Source organism: Oenanthe melanoleuca, chromosome 5, assembly GCF_029582105.1.
Source record: "Oenanthe melanoleuca isolate GR-GAL-2019-014 chromosome 5, OMel1.0, whole genome shotgun sequence".
In the NCBI taxonomy this organism is placed as follows: domain Eukaryota; kingdom Metazoa; phylum Chordata; class Aves; order Passeriformes; family Muscicapidae; genus Oenanthe; species Oenanthe melanoleuca.
In genome coordinates, this window is record NC_079339.1 from 55394806 (window position 1) to 55415473 (window position 20668).

General features: G+C 40.1%; 1 protein-coding gene across 1 annotated transcript in view; it reads right to left on the bottom strand.

Annotated features, from left to right (window-relative positions):
* The window catches only part of MNAT1 (MNAT1 component of CDK activating kinase), a 116027-nt gene that overhangs the window by 41980 nt on the left and 53379 nt on the right, over nucleotides 1–20668 (bottom strand). Inside the window, exon 6 of the mRNA XM_056491879.1 lies at nucleotides 20327–20452. Within this exon, the coding sequence (XP_056347854.1) occupies nucleotides 20327–20452 (126 nt within the window). The remainder of the gene's footprint in view (nucleotides 1–20326; nucleotides 20453–20668) is intronic.

The window sequence follows — 20668 nt, forward strand, 5'->3', positions numbered from 1 at the left end:
ACTTAAAGCAGAAGTAGTTTATTTCTAGCCTTTTTCCATTTGCATGTAGGGCACATAGGTAAACATGAACCAACTATTCCAGGACAGGAGGGGACCCACTGCAAACATAACACACACTTAATGGTACTGTTTTGAAAATGCATATTAATTCTCTCAAACTAAACAAAAAAACTCCCTGGGGCACAAGAAACTGCATTTTTAATCTGCACCAAATTTACTCTTGTCCTTCCAGAGAGGTTCAGTTTCTTTCCATGCAAGTTTCCATCTACATTTTAAGTGGGTATAACAAAACAATGCTTAAATCTGAACCACAGACATGACAGCTTTCCAAGTTGTGTGTACTTACTTCCTACGGCACCTGAATTTTAGGACAGGATTCACAGAAATCACAGGACCAAGAATCCTATTTGTAAATCTTCCCTGATTTTGAGAGCTGCAAAAAGTCCTCCTACAAACAAACTACCGTGGCCTGCTGCATTGCCTGGTTTCAGTGGCTTCAGCTTCCTAACTCCTTGAAACACAACCAGAAATATCTAAGGCATCTTTAACATAAAGAAAAAGGAATGGTTCCTGCCATGAAAAATCTACAATCTCAGAAAAAATAGAAGCAGGCAGCAAAAACGGATAAAATCACATGGCAATTTCACTCAGTCCCTGAAAAACCATATTTATCTGTTTGCAAAATAAAAAGATGCCTCATCTGTTTTATCTTGTTCACTGGTTCTGTTTTGAACTCTCTTGCTAAAACACTTGTATTCAAATTTTTAAAAAGCAAGCATTGCCATGGATTCTGAAAGAGGAGACTGCTGTGAAAGCAACTGCGGCACAAACATTGCATTTCGAGCAACTTAGAGAGGCTGGCCGAGTATTTCCTGCTATAGGCTTACAACAGACAGTTTTGCCTTAAAAAACAACACTTCCATTGTAGAAGGCAAGACTCCTGTATGCTCTGGCACAAGTACTGGATGAAGCCACACAGGCAGAGTGCCCTGACATTTAATAATATCCAACAGGGGAAAGCCAGAGCTCAAAGGCAGCGTGCAGGGGATCAGGGATTGCACTGCCATGGCCACTGGCTGCTGCTTGGGAAACAACACAAACAAGCTGCAATCCCAGAGAAAAGGAAGCCCCGAGAACAAGCATTAAGAACATTTGTTAATCAAAGTACTAATCATATAGGAGGGTCATGATTTCTTGAATTTCATGTATTATTTCCAATCAGTAAAATATGTACCAGGCTCTCCACAGATGATGCAAATGCTTGCCCTGGCTCAGGGCAGCTGCTGCTCTGAGAAACAAACCAACATAAGCTGTTCATTTGAATCCCCTTAAAACTCTTAGTATTGGACCAAATAAAGCACAGTAGAGCTTAGTAGACAGTTTTACAAGCCATGCTGAGTATCTTTGTGCACTTAAAAACTTAATTTAATAATTTAATTAACTTTACCTGTAAGTTTGGGGAGGGTGCATGAGGGGGGAAGAAAAGAAAATAAAATACAAACTCCTTTTCTCCTAAACTCTGAGAATAGTCCAGGGTCCAAATCCCTATACGAGAAGTAATAAAAATAGTTTGGTTTCTGGTAGCAATAACAAAAATGAGGGCAAGATTAATTCTTACACTTTTATGGCAAACAATCTAAAGCAGATGTTTGAGAATAAAAGCGAGATGTCAAAGTAGTTAAAAAGTGCTTTTCAAACTCAAACACAACAAGACAACTTACAGCTTTATGTGCTTATATAAAACACTAAATAATCTCAATCAGCTTCCACCCTTCACCCTTCTTTAGTCTATGAAGCTTCACAATTACCAAAAAAGTTGTATTCAAATCTAAATCACCACAGATCTCTGTCTCCTGAACAAAAGCACATGCAAGTGAGCTTTGCTGATTAGAGATCAGCTCCTCAATCTGGGGCCTTATGAAGTGAAATAGATTTCCATGAGTTGAATATCCAGGATCTCTGGAATAAAGTCCTTGTCTCCAAGAGACAGAGCACACTTTAAAGGTATCTAAAAAAAGTTCAGACTGTATTTACATTTCCTCTACAAAAATGCAGTTTTGAGACAGAGATCAAACTTCACATTCTAAGGTCAAAATCAACATAAGCATTCCTCAAAATCAGACTTCAAATGGATATTTGAAGTTATTCACACTTTCTTGTTTGCGAGTTCAAAGAATTGCTGATCATAAAGCAAATTTTAAGATATTAAATCTTTCAAGGAGATATTTCCCAAAAGACAATGTGTAAATGCAGGAGAATTGAGTCCTTCCACATGTAACACAGCAGAAGCCCGTGGAAGGCAACCCTAAGCACACCCTTTCCCAATGAAACTGCCCTTTATTGTGAACACTGTGTTAACTTAAAACACTGTTCACTTAGATGTGCTTTCCAAAAGGCCTCAAGCAGGATGATACTGATTTAAATAAAGAAAATTAGGCAAGTTTTTGCACTCGAGCTTCCCACACAAGGAGGATTTGCCAAGCCTTTCCAGTCTAATCAGTGCTACAATCACCCCGGTATATAAAGAGACTGACTCAGCGCGCACAAACACTTCCAGACTCACCAGCAAGAGCTGATTTTTTTGGCTGACCACAGCAAACTGCCTCCTAAGCCAGCCAGCCCCAGTGTCCATCTACCTGGAAGCCATCCATCCAGCCACACTGGGCTACTGGGCATCTGCATTGCTGCTCCACTTCATTACATGAAACACAAACCCGGCGCTTCAGCCATCGCAGTAACTGATACCGCATCACTCAAGTCAATGGGAGCAAATCAGAAACTCTACACTACATATGAATAATAATAGGTTTTTGTGTTCCCTTTCCCAAGTGCTGACAGTTTGGAAGGTTATTTTCCCCACCACCACCATGGCTGGACTATAACCACATTAATTTCAGCGTGCCAAGGCAAGCTGTTCAAGAAGCTTTCACGGTACATTTGGCTTAATAATTCAGGGTGGGGTTTTGGGGGTTGGTTTTCAATTGTCCAAAATTTGACAATAAAAAGAAAATGAAGTCTAAGATGTATAACTCTCTGCAAAATTGTATTTTCAGCAAAAGATGGCAAGCTTTAAAAAAAGCTTTAACAAACAAATTTAAATCACCCTTTAAATCACCAGCAGCCTAAATAACTAGCTCTGGACGTAAACTTTTATCAATGGTAGTTGACTGAGAAAACCATGTTTTCTCCTTTAGTTTCACATTAATCTCAGGGCACAGTTAAAACATGACACTTCATCAACTTTTTTCTCCCACATCTCCTGTTCACAGCCATTGCTGTGTTGGCTGAAACATTTATTGCCAGGACAGGGAGCACTGACCAAGAGACCTACAAGGAACAAAAGCCTGCCAGAGCCTAAAGCAGCTCACCTTCTGAAATCACCTAACCCCCAGCTCAGCTATCCCAGCAGCTGCACTGGTCTGTTCCAGGGTATTAGCACAAGTAGGGAGCTGCAGTGACTGTTTGCTATCAAGTAAAAGAAAGTCAGACTTTGTTTAATCTTCTCTAGCTCAGATTTAAACCAATACTAAGAGGCAACCCTCAAGTGCTACAAAAAGCATTCTATAATTCATACCACAGTTGAGTCACAGCAAACCTGCAGCCTGGCCAGGATACTGCTTCACTGGATGTAGCTACCTTCGCTTCTGTAAAAGGCTACAGTTTGCTTTTAATTATTCATAATGTTCTACAATGTACTTGGGTGCATGTACTGTATATACACACAGTAGTTTGAATAAAATAAACACACCTTAGTAATTAGCTGATTGCAGTGCTCAAATAGTGCCGTTTTTAATGAGATGCTCTTTGTGTGCATGGAGGTTTCTGTTCTGTGTGTGTACACACAGATACACCCAGACACAAATAATCCAAGGCATGAGCTAAACAGTTTTAAACAAAGACTATCACAGAATGTTTGCACAGCCCTGTAATGCCCCAATCATGTGCACATTTGCACATGGGAATTATTTAGAGGCATGTCAAGCTAACAAATTTATTTGCCATCAGAAAATTTTATCATACACTTACCTGGGACTTAGACCCAGATTCAGCAACACTGATTCAGCTTAGAAAACTATCAGCAGCTCCAAGCACACAAAGAGCCTCACAAAGCCAAAGGAGCAGTCACATTCCCATTACTTTGTCTGGATTGTGGCCTACAAGTCCAGTCCAACAAAGCCAAGCAAGCCTAAACCTGATGGCGTAAACTGAGCCCATCCGCTGCGCTGCAATTACCTATGGCAATAAACACCACGCTCTAGGAAGCAGGGGCTTGCACAAACAGGTCTCCAGAGGAACAAGCAGCACCCTCACAACCCCAGCCTCCACTCCTTGTCCTTGCATGGACTGCTCCAACAGCTGGGAAGTGGAGCAGGTTGTACCCAGGTATTAAACACCAATGTGTGCCATTGCTGGTCTGCAGATCCACCGTGAAACATGGATGGGACTGAACTGCAACCAGGACCAAGTCACAGAGCTGAGAGTTAAGCCAAGAAGAATACCTGCATGCTTCATTTCAAAGCACATGCTTAAGGGTTTTCTGGGTCAAAGCCAGGGTAATCCATATCTTATGAGATCAAGCACCTCGGCCAGGTTTGTATCAAAAATTTATATGACTATTTCAGTGATACCATTACCTATCCCACAAGGGCAGACTTTAGCTCAATATACAAGGTACATGCAGCCAGATGAATTTTACCAGGCTAATCCACATGCCTGAGGCATTTCCAAAGCAAAAACCTACCAGTATTTGTGTGAGGTTTTCTTACCAATTTAAATGGATGTTTGACCACTGCTTTCTACATGAAGGTGGGCATCAGAAGACTAATACAGTATTATTAAGATACATTTTAAGAAGTGTATCTGGCTTCCAAGTAATATCTCACAATCAATTATTTATTATATAAATCACCTTAAATTCATTATTTGGCCCAATCCCATGGGCCAAACAAGTTGAGAAAACAGTCCCACTAGGGACTATACATAATGTGGTCCATTACTCACAACAAACAGAATCCTCTTTAGAAAGTTAACCTAGAGAAAAACTTCCAAATTTCTCTAATCATGTATTTAACACTTTAAAAGAAAGAGAGCAAGTAATTAGAAATCATGCAGACACATATACTTAGAAATCTGTATAATTTTAAAAAGTGGACCAGAATTCTAAGAAACAGCTTACTGCAATAACCATTGTATTGTCCATAATCACAATCTTTTTAGAATAATTCTTATCTTAGCATTTAACATTTCTTTTCTTAATTAAAAAATTGTAAAATGCAGACAAACCACAATCCCTGTAAACTGATGTTCAGGGGCATCACTTTATTCATGGGGTGCACCTCATCTTATCAAAACAATTCAAGGAAACTTGCTTTCTTCCCAAATGCACACCAGATTTCTCTAATCTGTGCATTTACTGACTGCATAAACAGAGAACTGGTGGTTTGATGCAATCAGCACAGTGCCATTTAAAGCAAAGCACATCACAGCACCCTTAAATCTTCTTGGAAATACCTCTGCTGCTCAGCAGCACCAGCTTTCCACCAGTTGCTGCTCCACATGCTATTGCCAATCAGCTGCATTTGCTGTAGCGCATTCCAAAGTTTACTAATTAATCTCTGCACTAAACCCCACTGATGGCTGGTTGCCATTTGAAATGATCATCATCTTTTATTTAAAGACATAGCGACCGTATGGCCAAACTCAGACCTTATTTGTAAAAAAGAGGTGAGCCAAACTTCAGGTAATTAAATCCAGTATCATTGTGGGGGTTTTTTAACCCGGACAGAGGCAGTAATTAATGGTTTGAGGATGTTTACATTAGACACACACAGTTATTTCAATGTTAATTGTCAGGAAATGGGCACACTTGCTTTCTGAGCATGGAGCCACATTCAGCAGAGGGTACGAGATGCAAACTACTGCAAAGAGACCGTTTATTTCTTGCAAAACAGCCTACATGCTTTGAAGCAGTGTGTTTTAAGGATCCCAGCTTATTGCTACATTTCAGATGAGTTTTTAAGCAGTGATTTCAGGCAGTCCAACCTCTCACACCATTGTTCCAGGCTGCTCCCATTCAGCGGTGCGTACTGGCTCCGTGACCTTCACAATGACCTCTACAAAAGCAGTTGTGCGTTTCACTGTGGTGTAAATCCTCACAGACAAGTCGAACCTGTTCTTTTTGGCATCCAGCCCTTCAGATGAATACTCTGCAGAGATTTATTATGAAAGGGGAATGAAGGGGCATTATTGCACAACATTCATCCCTCACATACAGCTAAGTTCCATCTCTTACAACTTCTGAAGACTTTTAAATAAACAGATCGTCTTAATTACACAAATCCCTCTTGCTTCTCACCAATTTTCTGTAATTAAAATTCGCTGTTGTTTACAAAAAGGTAGACATGCCCAGGAAAAAGCATGTGTGTGAAGGTGTTTTACATTATTATTAATAAGTAATATTCATACTTCCTGTTACTATACACAAGGGGTTAGTGTTTCCTAGCACACCATTCACTTACAACACTGAAGTATTATTCCACATTGTAGCAACACACATTGCCCTAAAAGGGTCCATTAATTATTTTTTTAATGCCATGAAGTTGCTGCAGGATATTAGACTGTCTCCATAAGAAATACACTCCTATCGTAAAATGATGAATGATGAAGTTTGCAGGTTTTTAATTAATTTCAGAGCAGTAAGAATTTACAAAGTTATTCTCCATGGCCTTAGCTTAATACTTTGTGTGACCTTATGCAAATAATTAAAAAGAGATTCAAGATTCCATTAATCAGAAAATACAAAAGCATAAAAGAGTAGTGAAAGGGGTAGATTTTATAAACTCAGTGAGTCCGCCAAAGTGGTCAGAGTAATAACCCTGTCATTCACATCATCCTCATTCCATCAGGTTTTCCAACTGATCCTTCAACAAAACGTGTCCTGCTAGGGAAGGGGGAAACCATAACAAAAAACACCCAACCCAAGTTGCATCGATATTCCAATCCAAAAATCATGTTCCAACTAGCTGCAGTCGCTTGGTATTAACCACAACTGAAGCATTTTGACTGAAGCTCACATTCCCTGATCCAAATCTCAGAGTTCTCCTCAAAAGCTCCCTCCCCCCACTGTCAGCTGTCATGGACAATTGACAATGCACACACACATCCCTCCCACTGCAAAATGACAGACCTGCTGTGTGTATCCCTCCCTGTCACCCACAGGCCATGGCAGGTAAGGGTTCTCTGTCCCCTTCCTAAAAGTGTCAGCTGGCCATTCCTTGGCCTTCCAGCTTCCTTTCCTGCCAGCAAAACAGAATGCACAACAGCAAATATTTCCCTTTTGTGCAAAAGATATGAGAAAACACAGTTTCCTCCCACCTTTCCCTGATCCAGACTGCACTTTCACAGCTCTAGAGCTGCAGGCAAAAGTTTCTCCAAACGTGCAGCAGTGGCTTTTACTGTCTGAATTCACTTCCCCCTGTAGGACCAACTCTCCACCATAGTCCACTCCTTCATTTCTGAGGCTAGCAGTGAGAAGAGATAGACTGAAAACAATAGAAGGTAAACCAGCATGGTTGTAGAGTGCTGCATTTAACAACAAAGATAAAGTATCTGCAGTTCTAAGGGAGCTTTCTTCCTACAGTAGAAATTCACATTTTGAAAAGCTGCAGTTGCTATGTACTTTGCCTCTTCATATATAAACCAAATAAAAACTTAAGTGCAGCTACATTTATGTTTTGGTATTCACAACAAATGAAATAACCCTGATCCTCCCAATACTTTAATCAGGGAGTTTAAAAAAAAATCCAAAGATTTTTCAATTACATGATAGTGAGACAATGCAAAAGTTATAACTGTCACCTACAGCTCATATTGGTTACAACTTAAAAGCAACAAACAGATAAATGAATACAGTACTCTTCAAGAATATTTCTATTACTTTAAAAGTGACACATCTGTTTAATTTTGTATTTCAAATCCACTTAACTAACCAGACACAAAACAGGCTGAAAATTAACACAAAGCAAATGCTGTGCACAACACTATCAATGAAACTAAACTGACAATATTAAGCTTTAATATAAACTGCACCTTAAGTATTGGGATGAGGGAGCTTGCCCCATATTCTAAACAGATTTTAGAAGTGCCTGATGTGTGATAAATTCTTGGTCTAACCCTGTCTACGCTTCAGATTCTACCTAAGCAGGAATTCAATGTGGCATCATCCCACCAAGTGGCAGATCAAGGTGCATAAGTGAAACCAAATGAGTAAAGTCAAAGAAAGGATGAAACTCCCACTGCAATCCCCTCTATGTTCTCCCATTAGCTCTCAAGCCAAGCCCTCTTTCTCTCCCCCATAACAAAAGAAAATCCTAATCATGTTTTCTTGTAAGTAACCACAAAGGGGAATGCTTGGTATGCAGGCAAGGCTAAGACAGTGCCACCCCTTCAAAAAGGCAGAAAATTCTTCAAATATTTACTAATCAATTATTCCAACTTTGCTTGTCTGAATCCAAAGGGCTATCACAGGGAACCATTACAAATTGGGATGTACATGGCATTTTGCTTTATGCCAGCCATGTAGCATAGGCACCAAACACAGGCAGCCCCAGCCCCAGAGTGCCTCAGGATGGTGAGGATCAGGTGCTCATGTCCACCCCTTTAGATCTGCCAGCACATCCCCAGAGCCCAGCCCAGCAGCTCCTGGTTACTGGAGCACTGCCTCTGACTGACTTGCAGAGGATCACATTTCTGTGATCTCTCTATGCCTTGGAGAAGGGAGTGATGCTCTATTTATTTATGCCTCTCTTTCAAGAGATGAAACAGGAGAATGGGCTTCAGACCTAAATATATATGTGCTGCTTTTCTTCTGTGCACAGCCTTCACTTGTTCCTCCCTCCAAACCACTTACCTTTTCCAAGTCTTCCAATTCCACATGCACCACCTTTAAATGCACCATGTGTCCTGCAGGATCTACCTCACTTGCCCAGAATAATACAAGAATCATTATTCTTACACAAAACCACCATTTCATTTTCTACTAATCATGGCAAATGTTGCAAGTTCCAGTCTCCTGGCCCCCATCCAGCTAATTTAGATAGATGGTTCCACATGTGCTCTCTGTCCTTCCATTTCCTGCCCATACCACAGCACACATTTGTCTAAGTGAGTCAAAGCAGGTTTCTCTGTAGTCACAATATTCTTTAGTACTTTATATTTTAAAAAAGAAGCCTGCATTAAACACAGCCTATTACCATGCTATTACTGACTTTGCAAGAGGCAGAGGATTTTACTGCTTTGCCACACATTCTGCTGAATTGTAAGGGGTCACAAGCTACAGCCAAGCCTTGGATTTCCCCCAAATACAGAAGTTACCTGTGAGCAACTGTGCTCAGGCAAAGCAAAACATTAAACTGAACTAGTCAATTCTTTACTTCAATATACTCCATTATTCGTGTTTTTTTACCCTTAAAATAAAAACCTCAACAAACACAAACTATTAAGAGGAATGAAGGTAAGCCAAACTTTCAGACACCAAGGTACTTCATGAAAGTAATTTGTTTCCTCACTAGTCAATGCTATTAATATTCCCTTCCAGAGACACCCTGACTGACAATCACCACATATATATGGGGACCTCCACCTTTTGATGTCCAACACTGACTGCCTCAAACAATATTCCTTTTTCTCACCCTCTGCACCTGAACAAACATTTTTAAGGAAAACAACTTTTGAAGTCTCCTTATAAAATGCTGTCTCTTTGATCCAAATATCTCTTTCTTCAATAACCCCAGTATGGGACAGATGCACCTTGGATGGTAATGATGACTATTGAAAACTAGAGCCCCCAAGAGCTCCTTTGAAATACATCTTAATTTTTAAATGAATTTTTGATTTACAAATGTGCCCTTTGAAAGCTCAAAATTTGACTTCTCTGAGACCCTGTAGCAAATATTCATTTATTTGCTGTGTATACTTATGCAGGAGCTAAGGTACAGAAAACATGGTGCATGTACAAACATGCAGCACAGCCCCAACCAACACACTGATGACTTTTTCTTCATAAGAAATCAATATATTAGTAATTAATTTATCGGTAAGGCTGGTGTACCTTGGACAAAACTGAAGATGCTGCAGGAAACAAGTCCCTGCCTACAGCAAGAACCCTGGTTAGCACATGTGTGGGTGTGGGTGTCACACTAGAAGCCACACAAGTGCACACACACCACCCTGGCTGACCTTAGAGAACAGGATTTTTTCACAGGAACTGATTATGATGGATGAGTACCAGAATCCCCAGGCCCCCAAATCCTTCCATCCCAGAGCTCCCCTCTAATTCCCAACCTTGTGCAGAAACCACTCAGCCCTTTTGCCTAGAAACTCTCATCCCACTCACACCCACCTTTCTGCCAAATCTGTCCCAAATCTCCCCTCTCAGAGTGATGGTGCCATGTCCCCTCATGTCCTCCCCAAAGCACCTCAACATCCAAGTCCCCACATCCTCTTCCATGCATCTCCTCTGCTGCCCTGTGCTTCCCCATCCCCAGCAGCCCTGATTCCATGCTCCAGCACAGCACCACTGCTGCTGCCAGCACTTGTTACTGATTTCCCTGCCATATTTCTCCAGCAACTGCCTCCCACTATGGCCAGCCCTCATCCTCCTCTTGGCTCTCCTTGTATGACTGAGTCTGGCAAGAATTTCAGAAAAGCCAGCTGTAGGCTGTGCTTACCCAAAATTTGTCAGAAGGTGGCCCTGAGAACAGAGAAGGAAGAAAATACAGGCATATGGGAAATCTTTTAACTGTGCTGTGAGATCAGCACGCTCCACACTGACAATCAGATTCTAGTTCATGGAGAAATGTAATAACCAGGAGTGAAACCAGGCTGTGAGGTAAGTCTGCACAGATATGCCAGTCTCTCAATGCAAGACAAACAGATACTGCCCAACTGACTCAGAGCAATCAGCAAAGCCATTATCCCTGCTCTGCCATTCCAGGTCACCAGTGCTCCTCCAGGTACACAATAGAGAAGATGAAGGAATGACATAGAACTGCTTTGATCAGCAGCAACAGAAAAAGGATTAGAAGAAAACATGTGATGTTCTCATAGATGCAAACAACTGCTAAGAAAAAAAGGATCATGGCAGAAAGGTCACACATACAGATGTATACACACATATACAAATGTACTATAGCCTCCCTAAATGGCTTCAATACTTCATTGATCTACTACACTTCTTTAAATGTTCTTACTGCTCTCTTTAAAATAATTTTCCTCTTTAAAAAGTCCTCAGCTGAATGTCATTTCACGTCCAGTCTGTGAGAGTGGAGACAGTCTACCAACCATTTGCAGAAGAAATCAATGTTTTTACTTTTCAATGACAATTAAGGTGCCTGAACTATTTTTTAAGACATAAATTCTAAAATATTTAGTTTTGTGAAGTCCTCTTTACATAATCATCTTCAAGGACATAAGAAGTTCCTACAAAGAGGTAGAGAACAGCCTACTTTTGGCATGTACCTAGGCAGAAAATGAGCTTGTATCAGGTAAAGGAAGCACAGTTACTAAAATGTAAAAGCAAGGGCAGCAAGTGCTACCAGAAGCTGCCAGGGACACTGCAGAGCCCCCAGCTCCAGTGGTCTTCCAGAACAGGTTAGGACAGCTCCCTGTCATGAAGTACCCCTGGCTCTGTTCATGGTGAGGGGAAGGAAGGACCCCATGACCTCTCAAGAGCCCCAACCAGCATATGATTATACAATTTCACAAGTACTTGCTGCAATTTTGGCACTACAGCTTCTCTTTTTTTTTTTTTATTTTTATTTTTCTCCCTTGATTTAAAATTCCACACTCACAAAGAATCTCTGTCCACTCCCAATTTTCATCATCTCTACCAAGATATAATGCTTATCCTTATAATTTTGGACAAGCTATTTTTTTCTGCTTCACTCCAGAACTACTTTCTCATGTGTTTACTTTTAAACAGTGCATCAAACAGCACAGTTTTACAACTTTTTGCATTAAAAGTGTGGTTCAATAACTTTGCAACGTCCACTTAGCCCAAATTCTAATATTTAATGTTTATGATGTTTGCAAATCTTGGCCAAAGTATAGCATCAAAAGAGCATGTATGCACTGAATAGTATCTTGTTAAAAAGAACAGCAGCACTGAAAAAAGTTATATTGGAACAATCTATAAATGTGTTTACATTATATGAATGATTTGCTGTTCCTTCACAAGGCATGTAGGAAGTCAGCACTTCTCAAATGTGTAAAGTATTTCCATGTGCTTAAAGCGTGATCTTTCCAAAACAAACAATGATTGAGAATTTTTTTATTATTCTTTATATCCCTGCCAGCTGTTTTTTTGGACTCTCCTCTCAGCCACCTTCTTTCTTTCAGTCAGATCTCTCCTTATTGCTCACAGTAACACCTACTCAAGCAAAGGTACATTCAGAGCTGGAAGACTCAGAAACAGGAGGATCTCAGGCTGATTTAACTGGCATTTTCCTTAGATTACTCTACAACGTGTCTTTGTGCTATCTTAGCTAGTGGCAAGTCTGGCTGCTGCTTGGGATGGAAATTGGGCATCCTACATTAGAGCCTGAAGCCCATTCCTGCTGTTCCATCCCAGTGCCTGCTCCCATACAGCAAGGAAGCAAATGACAACCTGGCTGAACTCTTCCAGCAGCCTTCTCCCTGTGAGCCTTTTCATGGGACCAGAACACGCTGCATGTCACTGAGATGTCCTCTGAAAACTGATGGGGAAGAGTCAGGCATGCAAGTAAGCTCTTGGGCAACCCCAAAAATCAAACAGGACACTAAAAATCACAAACAAAACAAAACAAAATGAAAACCCAAACAAAAAACACAGCAAAGAAACAACCCACAAAAAAAAAAAAAAAAAAAAAAAAAAAAAAACCCTAATCGACAGCTAAAGCATAGATATGCTCCACTGCTGACCACAGACACTTTAACTAACAAGCACACTGGTCATGCCATTCACTCCTGTACAATTAACACTGCTGGCACTATTTCATTAACTAAATTCCAGTCATTACAGCTGTGCAAACTTGTGGGTCTAATTTGTATTTATACTAATATGTGTACATAAACATATGCTGCTTTAGCCATGTAAAGGAGCCATAAAGCAAATGAACAAATATTATTTTAACAGAGCAGTATCAGAGAGCCCAACCATAAAAAAGAATCAAGTCAAGCAGTTGTCATTATGTCTGTCCACCAAACAGCTTAATTTCAACTACAGCATATTTCCTAAGGCATTCCAAACTAAAATCCTGCAGAGAGCTATGGGGAGACACAGCACTGCACTTTCAAAATTCAGTCTCCTTTTCCAAGGCCATTGCTGTGTAAATGAAGGGAGGGGAAATAACAAATACTTTGCTTTTTTCCCTCCAGAAACGTTTCTTACCAACATAAGGAACAAAATTCATTAAGTCAACATCATGTGCTGAATGTTTATGCACTTTGATATAACAGTAATTACTTAGTACAGCCAGAACCCAATTAATGTTTTAGACTTCAGTCCATGGGCTGGAGTGCACAGGAAGCATTCTGATGATAGATCACTTAAATAAAGTTTATCTGGCATACACTTCAAAACCAGAGTTCAGAAACTCAAAGAACAGTTCAGCATGTATGTGCTTGACTCTTAACAAAACATCTTTATTTAAACAGAAGGCAGGAGATTTAGTATGACAAATGTATTTACTACTGCTAATCATTCTCCATCAAGCTACTCTGAAGTTGCAGTTATACTGTATTTACAAACTTATGAGATTTAAGGGAGCAGTAGGTGGGTCACAGGACTGAGGGTCACTTTTTAAATCCAGCATGTTAGTCCTAACCTGAGTTATATCATCCAGTATATTTGGTGTCTCTCAGCTTACATATTTGAATTCTATTTCCACGTAGTGTCAGAAATGGTAAATACCCAGCAGCCACAATTTTTTTCCTCTCTTCTTTTCAGAAATGTCCTTCTTAGCAAATCAATGCTCATTGTTAAAAGGAGACACTGTAACTGACAACAAAAATTCAATGCTAAAGCAATGTACACTCTGACTAGAAATCAGGAAATGGTGCGTAGCAACTGCAGAATCCCATTTGTCCCAGGGCTGTGAGCTTCCCCTGTGAATCTCTGCTCCAGGGAAGCTGCTTCCCTGAGCACCTCCATCCAGAAACCCTCTGGAAAGTGCTGTGACTCCCCTGACTGGGGCATTTGGGTTTCCTCTGGAAAGGGATTCTGCTCCGTGGCACTGACACCAAAGCCAGAGTGTCTGAGCTGGGACACAGCCACCACACACAGGCACAGAGACACAGAATGCTCAGTGCCACTGGAAATTTTACATTTACATGCATGTTCTCTAAACAAATACACCTATTCTAAAAGGATCTATGTGCCTAAACACACTAGTTACTCTTGAAAATAAGTGTTCTGATTTTGCTGTGATTCCAAACTACCAAGAGTTGCAAAGAGGGAAACATTCCACCCAGCTGTAAAAGAGAAATGTGCATGGTATGAGCCAAACAAAGATTAAAAACAAAATACCAATTAAACTCAAACTGACATTCATCTCAAATAAATCAATTCCATCTGAGAGTTTCAGCCTGAAGATAGACCAGCTGAGCTAACAGTGAAGGAAGCTTTGATTGCTTTATTTTTTAACTTTAGGCAAAAACTAAAAGCACCCAAAAAAACCACACCACAGTCCCCCACACACACTAAGACACACTCCACCAAAACCAACCAACCCAGAGCAGCAAGAATTGGCAAAGTAAGGCCCCCTCAGGAGCTGCAGAATAGCTGTAGCCTAAACCACAGTGTGACATGCACCTCACTTACCTCAGAGTACCTGGCATATGTCTAAGCAACTTTGAAGGAGCACAATTGATTAAAAAGGTATTTTGACAGACTTTTCTGAGTTTGGAACAGGATTTTGGATAATTGCTCCACGAGCTATAAAAGAAACAGACTGAAAAACAGGAGCAGCCACTGAGCAGTTGTTTGCACAGGAAGCAATATTGCAGGAAAAGGCAATAATAAAGAACAGTTAATTTGACCTGAGCTGATGAGGTCAATGTTTTAAAAGAAATAGCTCCACATAACCTAAAACAAGAATGTTATTTCCCATCAGAATAATACTGCAAGTGTAACACTGCACAAAATCTCTTCCCTAACACTTGTTATGTGCAGCTTAGTGGTAACACACATTCCTGAAGTGTCTTAGACATCCTGTGTCTGACACAAATCCATTCCTCTGAAATATTGGTTCTATGACTGCTCCCTCCAGCAAGCTCTGGCTGCTCCATGCTGCACACTGCACTCCCCAGCATCCAGCTACTAATAACCTGAAACTGCAAGAACTGGAATAAATCTGGGCAATATTCAGAGCCACAAAGTTATATTTAACACCACTGCTGTGATTTGGACAGGGAAGCAGTAGCTGGAGCAGATATTTCACTCTTAACTCGCTGCCATTCAGGGGTGCTGTTGACAGGAGATGGAGCCCGGCTCAGCGGAAGAGCCACGAGGTTTGAAATTCAGCAGGGCTGGATCCTATTCCTCCTTCCTCCACTGCTCTGCTGTCTAATCCTGGGTGAGAACATCCCCTCCAGGCATCTGGTTGCCCTCCCTCCCTGACACATCTATTTAAACTGCAAATTCACTGGTGTAGGGACCATCTTGATAATGATAAAGCACATACAGCACTCTGCACTAATAGTTCTATTAATAAATATTCCCACTGCTATTAAGTAATAAAACAACAATGATTGTAAGAATTGGAAAGTAATTCTGAGGTATTTGGGTATAAAAGGCAAGAAGGCAAACTCCCAAGCAGGAGCAAGCCAGGGGACACCTATGTTGTTTTCCAGCCTTTTTGGGCAATCCAATTAGAGGTAATTGAGTTTTTAACTGCATGAGATTACTCCAAGAATACCATCACTAGAAGCTAAGTGTCCTGAGAGGCTGGGGGAAGGGAGAAAAGAAACAGAACTGGAAGGAACAGAAGAGGGACAGGCACACAGCCTGAAATGTGCTGGAGATGGCATGAGCTGAGCCAGTCTAAGGCAGTCAGATTTTCTACAAACATGGAGTCCACAGCTGGGCCACAGACTCAAAGGTTCTGTGTTCCCAGTTCAACAAATTAAACAGGAGTTAAATACATCCAGGCTTCTATTCATTTATAACCATAATGGTGAGGTAAAGCCCATACCTAAAAAAGCCTTCTACAGATCTGTAAACACCAGAGACATAAGAAGGAAACTAAATTCATATAACACAATACCTGTTGCATATGCAAGCTGCCATTTGTCTGCAATACATATAAGCATCTCTTTTACACCTTAAAATGAGCTCCACATTAAAGCTACCTGACAACTAGAAATGGTCATTACATTCACCAAGAAACAGAAGAATGGTTCTCTTGACAGACCTTGTTTTGCCCCTTCTGACAAGCCCTAGAAATGCTGGAAACATAATTCATTTCAGACAACTCTGCTCTTTTAGACAGTACCACAACTGACAAGAAATCTCATTTTTAGCACTACTGCAGCAATTAAGATTGCTACAGTTTCTTTTGTAGCTTTACCCTGATTTGAGATTGAATTTAGTAAGACTGTTTTAAAATAGTCAGATATGCTGAAAGTATATTTCCTAATATGATGAACATAAGGAAAAAAGCCTGGCAGCACTGTCTCCCTCTACTCAAGAGAGGTAAATCAAACTGATTGATTTGGAATGTAAGCTTTGTCCACAGAGGATAGCATTTACTGAAAAAGTTAAAGAACAGACTACAGAGGGAAAATGTCTTCCACTTGAAAGGAGAAAAAGAAAGGAATTTCACAAGAGGAAAAGTGAAGGAGACCCTGTCCCCATGAGCTAATTGTCTGTCTCATGCTATAGGGGATGCTCTTGCTTAGCTTACAAGTGAAAGACATTCATTCCCTCCTCCCCCTGCAAGCAGAGAACTCACAGCACTAATGACACCTTAAATGAGCCAACTTCCTTGAGCACTGCCCAGGAGACTAGAATGGACATGCTCCTAACTCAGACACCAAGAAACATGTCTGATTAGCAGTCAGGCAGAAGAACATCTCTGACCAAGGAAAAACACTCATGTTCAAGCTGAAAAAAAACCCCAGTGGATTGTCACAAGTGGTATATATTCATATACTTTGTGTAAACACCAACTCTGGATTAGCCAGCATCTCAGCAAGCTCTATCTGGCTTCCCTTCTTTTGAAACAAAATTAGAGGAAAACAACCATCAGAAAAGGCCAGTGGCCAAACTATTAGGAAAAAATAAAAGCCCAGGAGCAGGACATACATAGTGATTCATTAAATGTGCATTGCTAAGCTTCTGACAGTGGGCACAATCCCAGCTTTACACAGAAATGCAATAAATTTGCAGAACTGTTGTGCCAGAGCATTAACTAGAATTGTATTTCTTAAGAAATTCTCGGTACTCCCCTACAGCTGCCCCTACCAGCAGGAGTTGTGTGGGGTGTGAACCCCATGGTTTAGAGGGGAACAAAGCCAAAGCAGCTGCAAAGAGCCCAACAAAAGCTTCACCCACTTCACGTGGACACCTACGCAAAACCAGGGGACCGAGCATCTCAGGTTCTTAGGAAAACACTCAGCCTGGCAAACAAGCATGTCCTGAGGTGAGGGCCAGGTGGGAATTCACCTTACACTGGCACCAGAACACACCTTCATAGATCATGTGCAATGAGCAGAACTGCTTTGCACACAACTAACCCAAGGCTAGCAAATTTGCATTTGATAACTACAGTAACTTTCCAAGATGCACCCCAATCCTAATCTGAAAACATCAAGAATTTGAGATTTTGAATTTTAAGAGTGGGGACAATTAACCAGCAGAACATTGTGTGAACTTTAGGTTTTATTCAGTTCCTATTTAGATGGTATTTGTTTAACTAAGGTTCCTGGTTCTTGCTACATTCAATGTTGCACTGCTCAGATTTGGCATGTTCTGTGCTAAGGAAGTATTTAGTGTGAATTGAGTCAGACCTTAACCATCTCCTAAACCAGAGGTAATATGCAGCACACAGAGCAGATCATTCTGCCTCTGAATGGACTTTTGTGGCTTCTCTTTGCATTCTTTCTGATTTCTGGACTCAAAATGCAGCCAGCACAACTCTGCAGTCCACAACTCTTCCCAAAATTGCATTCAGAAGGGGAAGTCCTTTCCTATTTATTGCTGGACTAATCACATATCCAAGGCCCCCCACACATGCTGTGGCTGAGGGTCAAACTGGTTTACTTGCTTGGCTAAACTTCCAAATCCTCTTCCCAGAGCCTGTTATTTACTCTTCTATTTCTCATTTTGCATTTAGCAGTATTAAAACACATTTCATTCAAATGAGGCCAGTTTGTCAAAGTGACCCTGTAAACTGCCAATTTGCACGTCATCCACAGAAATTCAACATCTGCTTCCAAGCACTGAGCTGCCTCCTAGCAGAACACCCACAGAAACATTCCCAGGCTGTGGAACCAGCTTCTTCAAAAATTACAAAGTTAGACAGTTAATTCATTTATTGTGCAGAGTATCAATATTGTTATTATTGTGTAATAGAATTTATACTTTTTTTTATAATGTCATGTAATAAATAAATCAAGCACATGTAAAGAAAATAAGGAAACATTAATATTTCTAAACAAAACCTGTAATTTTGTTGATGTAAAATTTTTGATGCAATCCATATTCCATAAATAGTAGTCACCAACTTTAAATGCTTGTATCCTTAACTTTACTGTTAAAAAACACTAATAGAAATAAGTACAGTTAAACTGTTGTTTTTCAGTCTAGGACTAAGACCAGTCAGGGTGAGGTATTTTTTTGTTTTCTGGGATTGAACAAATTAAATTATTTATTTATTCACATTTTTTGAACACTGATGAATTAGCAATTAGTTATCTGGCATATTCCCTATTATTCCAAACATTGGGATTTAAATGTTCTGCTGCTGGAAATCTCTTCATCCAAGTCTTTAACTATTCTTGATGAAAGTCTACTTCAGGCTGCAGATCTCAAATGCCCACTACCACATACTGCATTCATTATTTTAAATTAATTAGAAAATACTTCCACTGTGCTCATCATATACATAAGCTGATCTTCTTCCTTTTCCCACAGAAAAGCCACAGCTTTAAGAAATTCTGACAATATATTTTAAGAATATTTTTAAGAATGAGTACAGGCATTCAGACAGAGTATTTTTAATAACAACAGGCATCTTCTGTCCACCGATTTTTCTACACAGCCAGAAAATATCTCACAAAGCATGTCAATCTCCCCCAGACTGTTAGATTTTAAAAGAAATAGAAAGATCAATTTACACCACAGGAAAACAAGAAAACAATCCGCACAGCTTTGCAAAAACTGACACTGCTTTTGGAAAAATAAGCTGCAAATAGTTCCACACTGTGAACACTTTGACAGATAATGAGCAGCACAAAAATTCATAGCAAAAATAAATCGATTACCAATAGGAAACTAGTCTGATGCCCAGATTTTTGCTTTGCTGATTTCCTGTTTGTTGAGGAGACTGGAGAGTGTTGGTTATTCTCCAGACATTCAGTTTACCATTATTTATTCTAAAATACAAAGTCTAAAAGAAGTACAGAGATTTAAAACAATACAAAGCAGAAAACCAGTAAGGTGCAGAAAAGACCAGTCAGGACCACTTGTGCTCCCACCCCCAGCTTTACATTTATGTACACAAGCTGGTGTGCACTTGTACCATGTCATGACACAGAACAGGAACGCTGAGAGATCTTCAGCTGCCACCCTAACAGTGACATATTTGCAAAAATACTTGTTGCTTGTCCTACAGCCAAATAATAATGAAAATAGACTCCTTAACATTGTCAAACTGGAAAATGATGCCAATCTCATACTCACAGATTACTCCAGTGCTCAAAATGAATCTGAAGAAAGTGCAGATGATTCTTGAACTTCCAAAATTTCAACTTTAAGAATTGGTACAATTGGAAAAATAATTCAAGGACACCACAACTTCACAGGGAGAGAGGCATAGTTTGTTTTTTGACAACTACACAATGAAAATGCTCCATATATTTGTGATAACCCTTCTGGGTGGATCATCACAATATTCCAACTAGCAGGATGGTGAAATTCTTAAATTAATTCCTAATTGCTAACTCAATTAGAAGAGAACAATCTATTTCATGTAACATGCAACGCAAGTTTAAACTACCTCTGAATTTCATAAGAAGAAGCCCCTGACCTCCTGAAAGGCATTAAACAAAACAAATAAGCAAATCTTACCATTTTGATGCCAGTGGAAAACGTGACTGGTTTGACAGGTTTGGGTTTTTCCAGTTGCATTTCTATCTGTGTAGATCTGTCCTTATGCTGAGCTAAGAGCAGAGAGGCAGGAAGATCAGAGCTCTCCTGTAAACATATGAGGAATAAATTTGAGTCCTATACTAAAACAAATTTTAATTAATATTGCAAATTCTTCCAAACTGCAAGCTGTGACTGCAAGGCCATCAATAGGAGAACAGCAGAATGCCAAGTATCCTCTCCCTCAGAAACAGTTTACAGAAAACGATCATTTTCAGTAATAAGAAAAAGCTGCAGCAATCCCATAAATCAGAGTAACCTGCA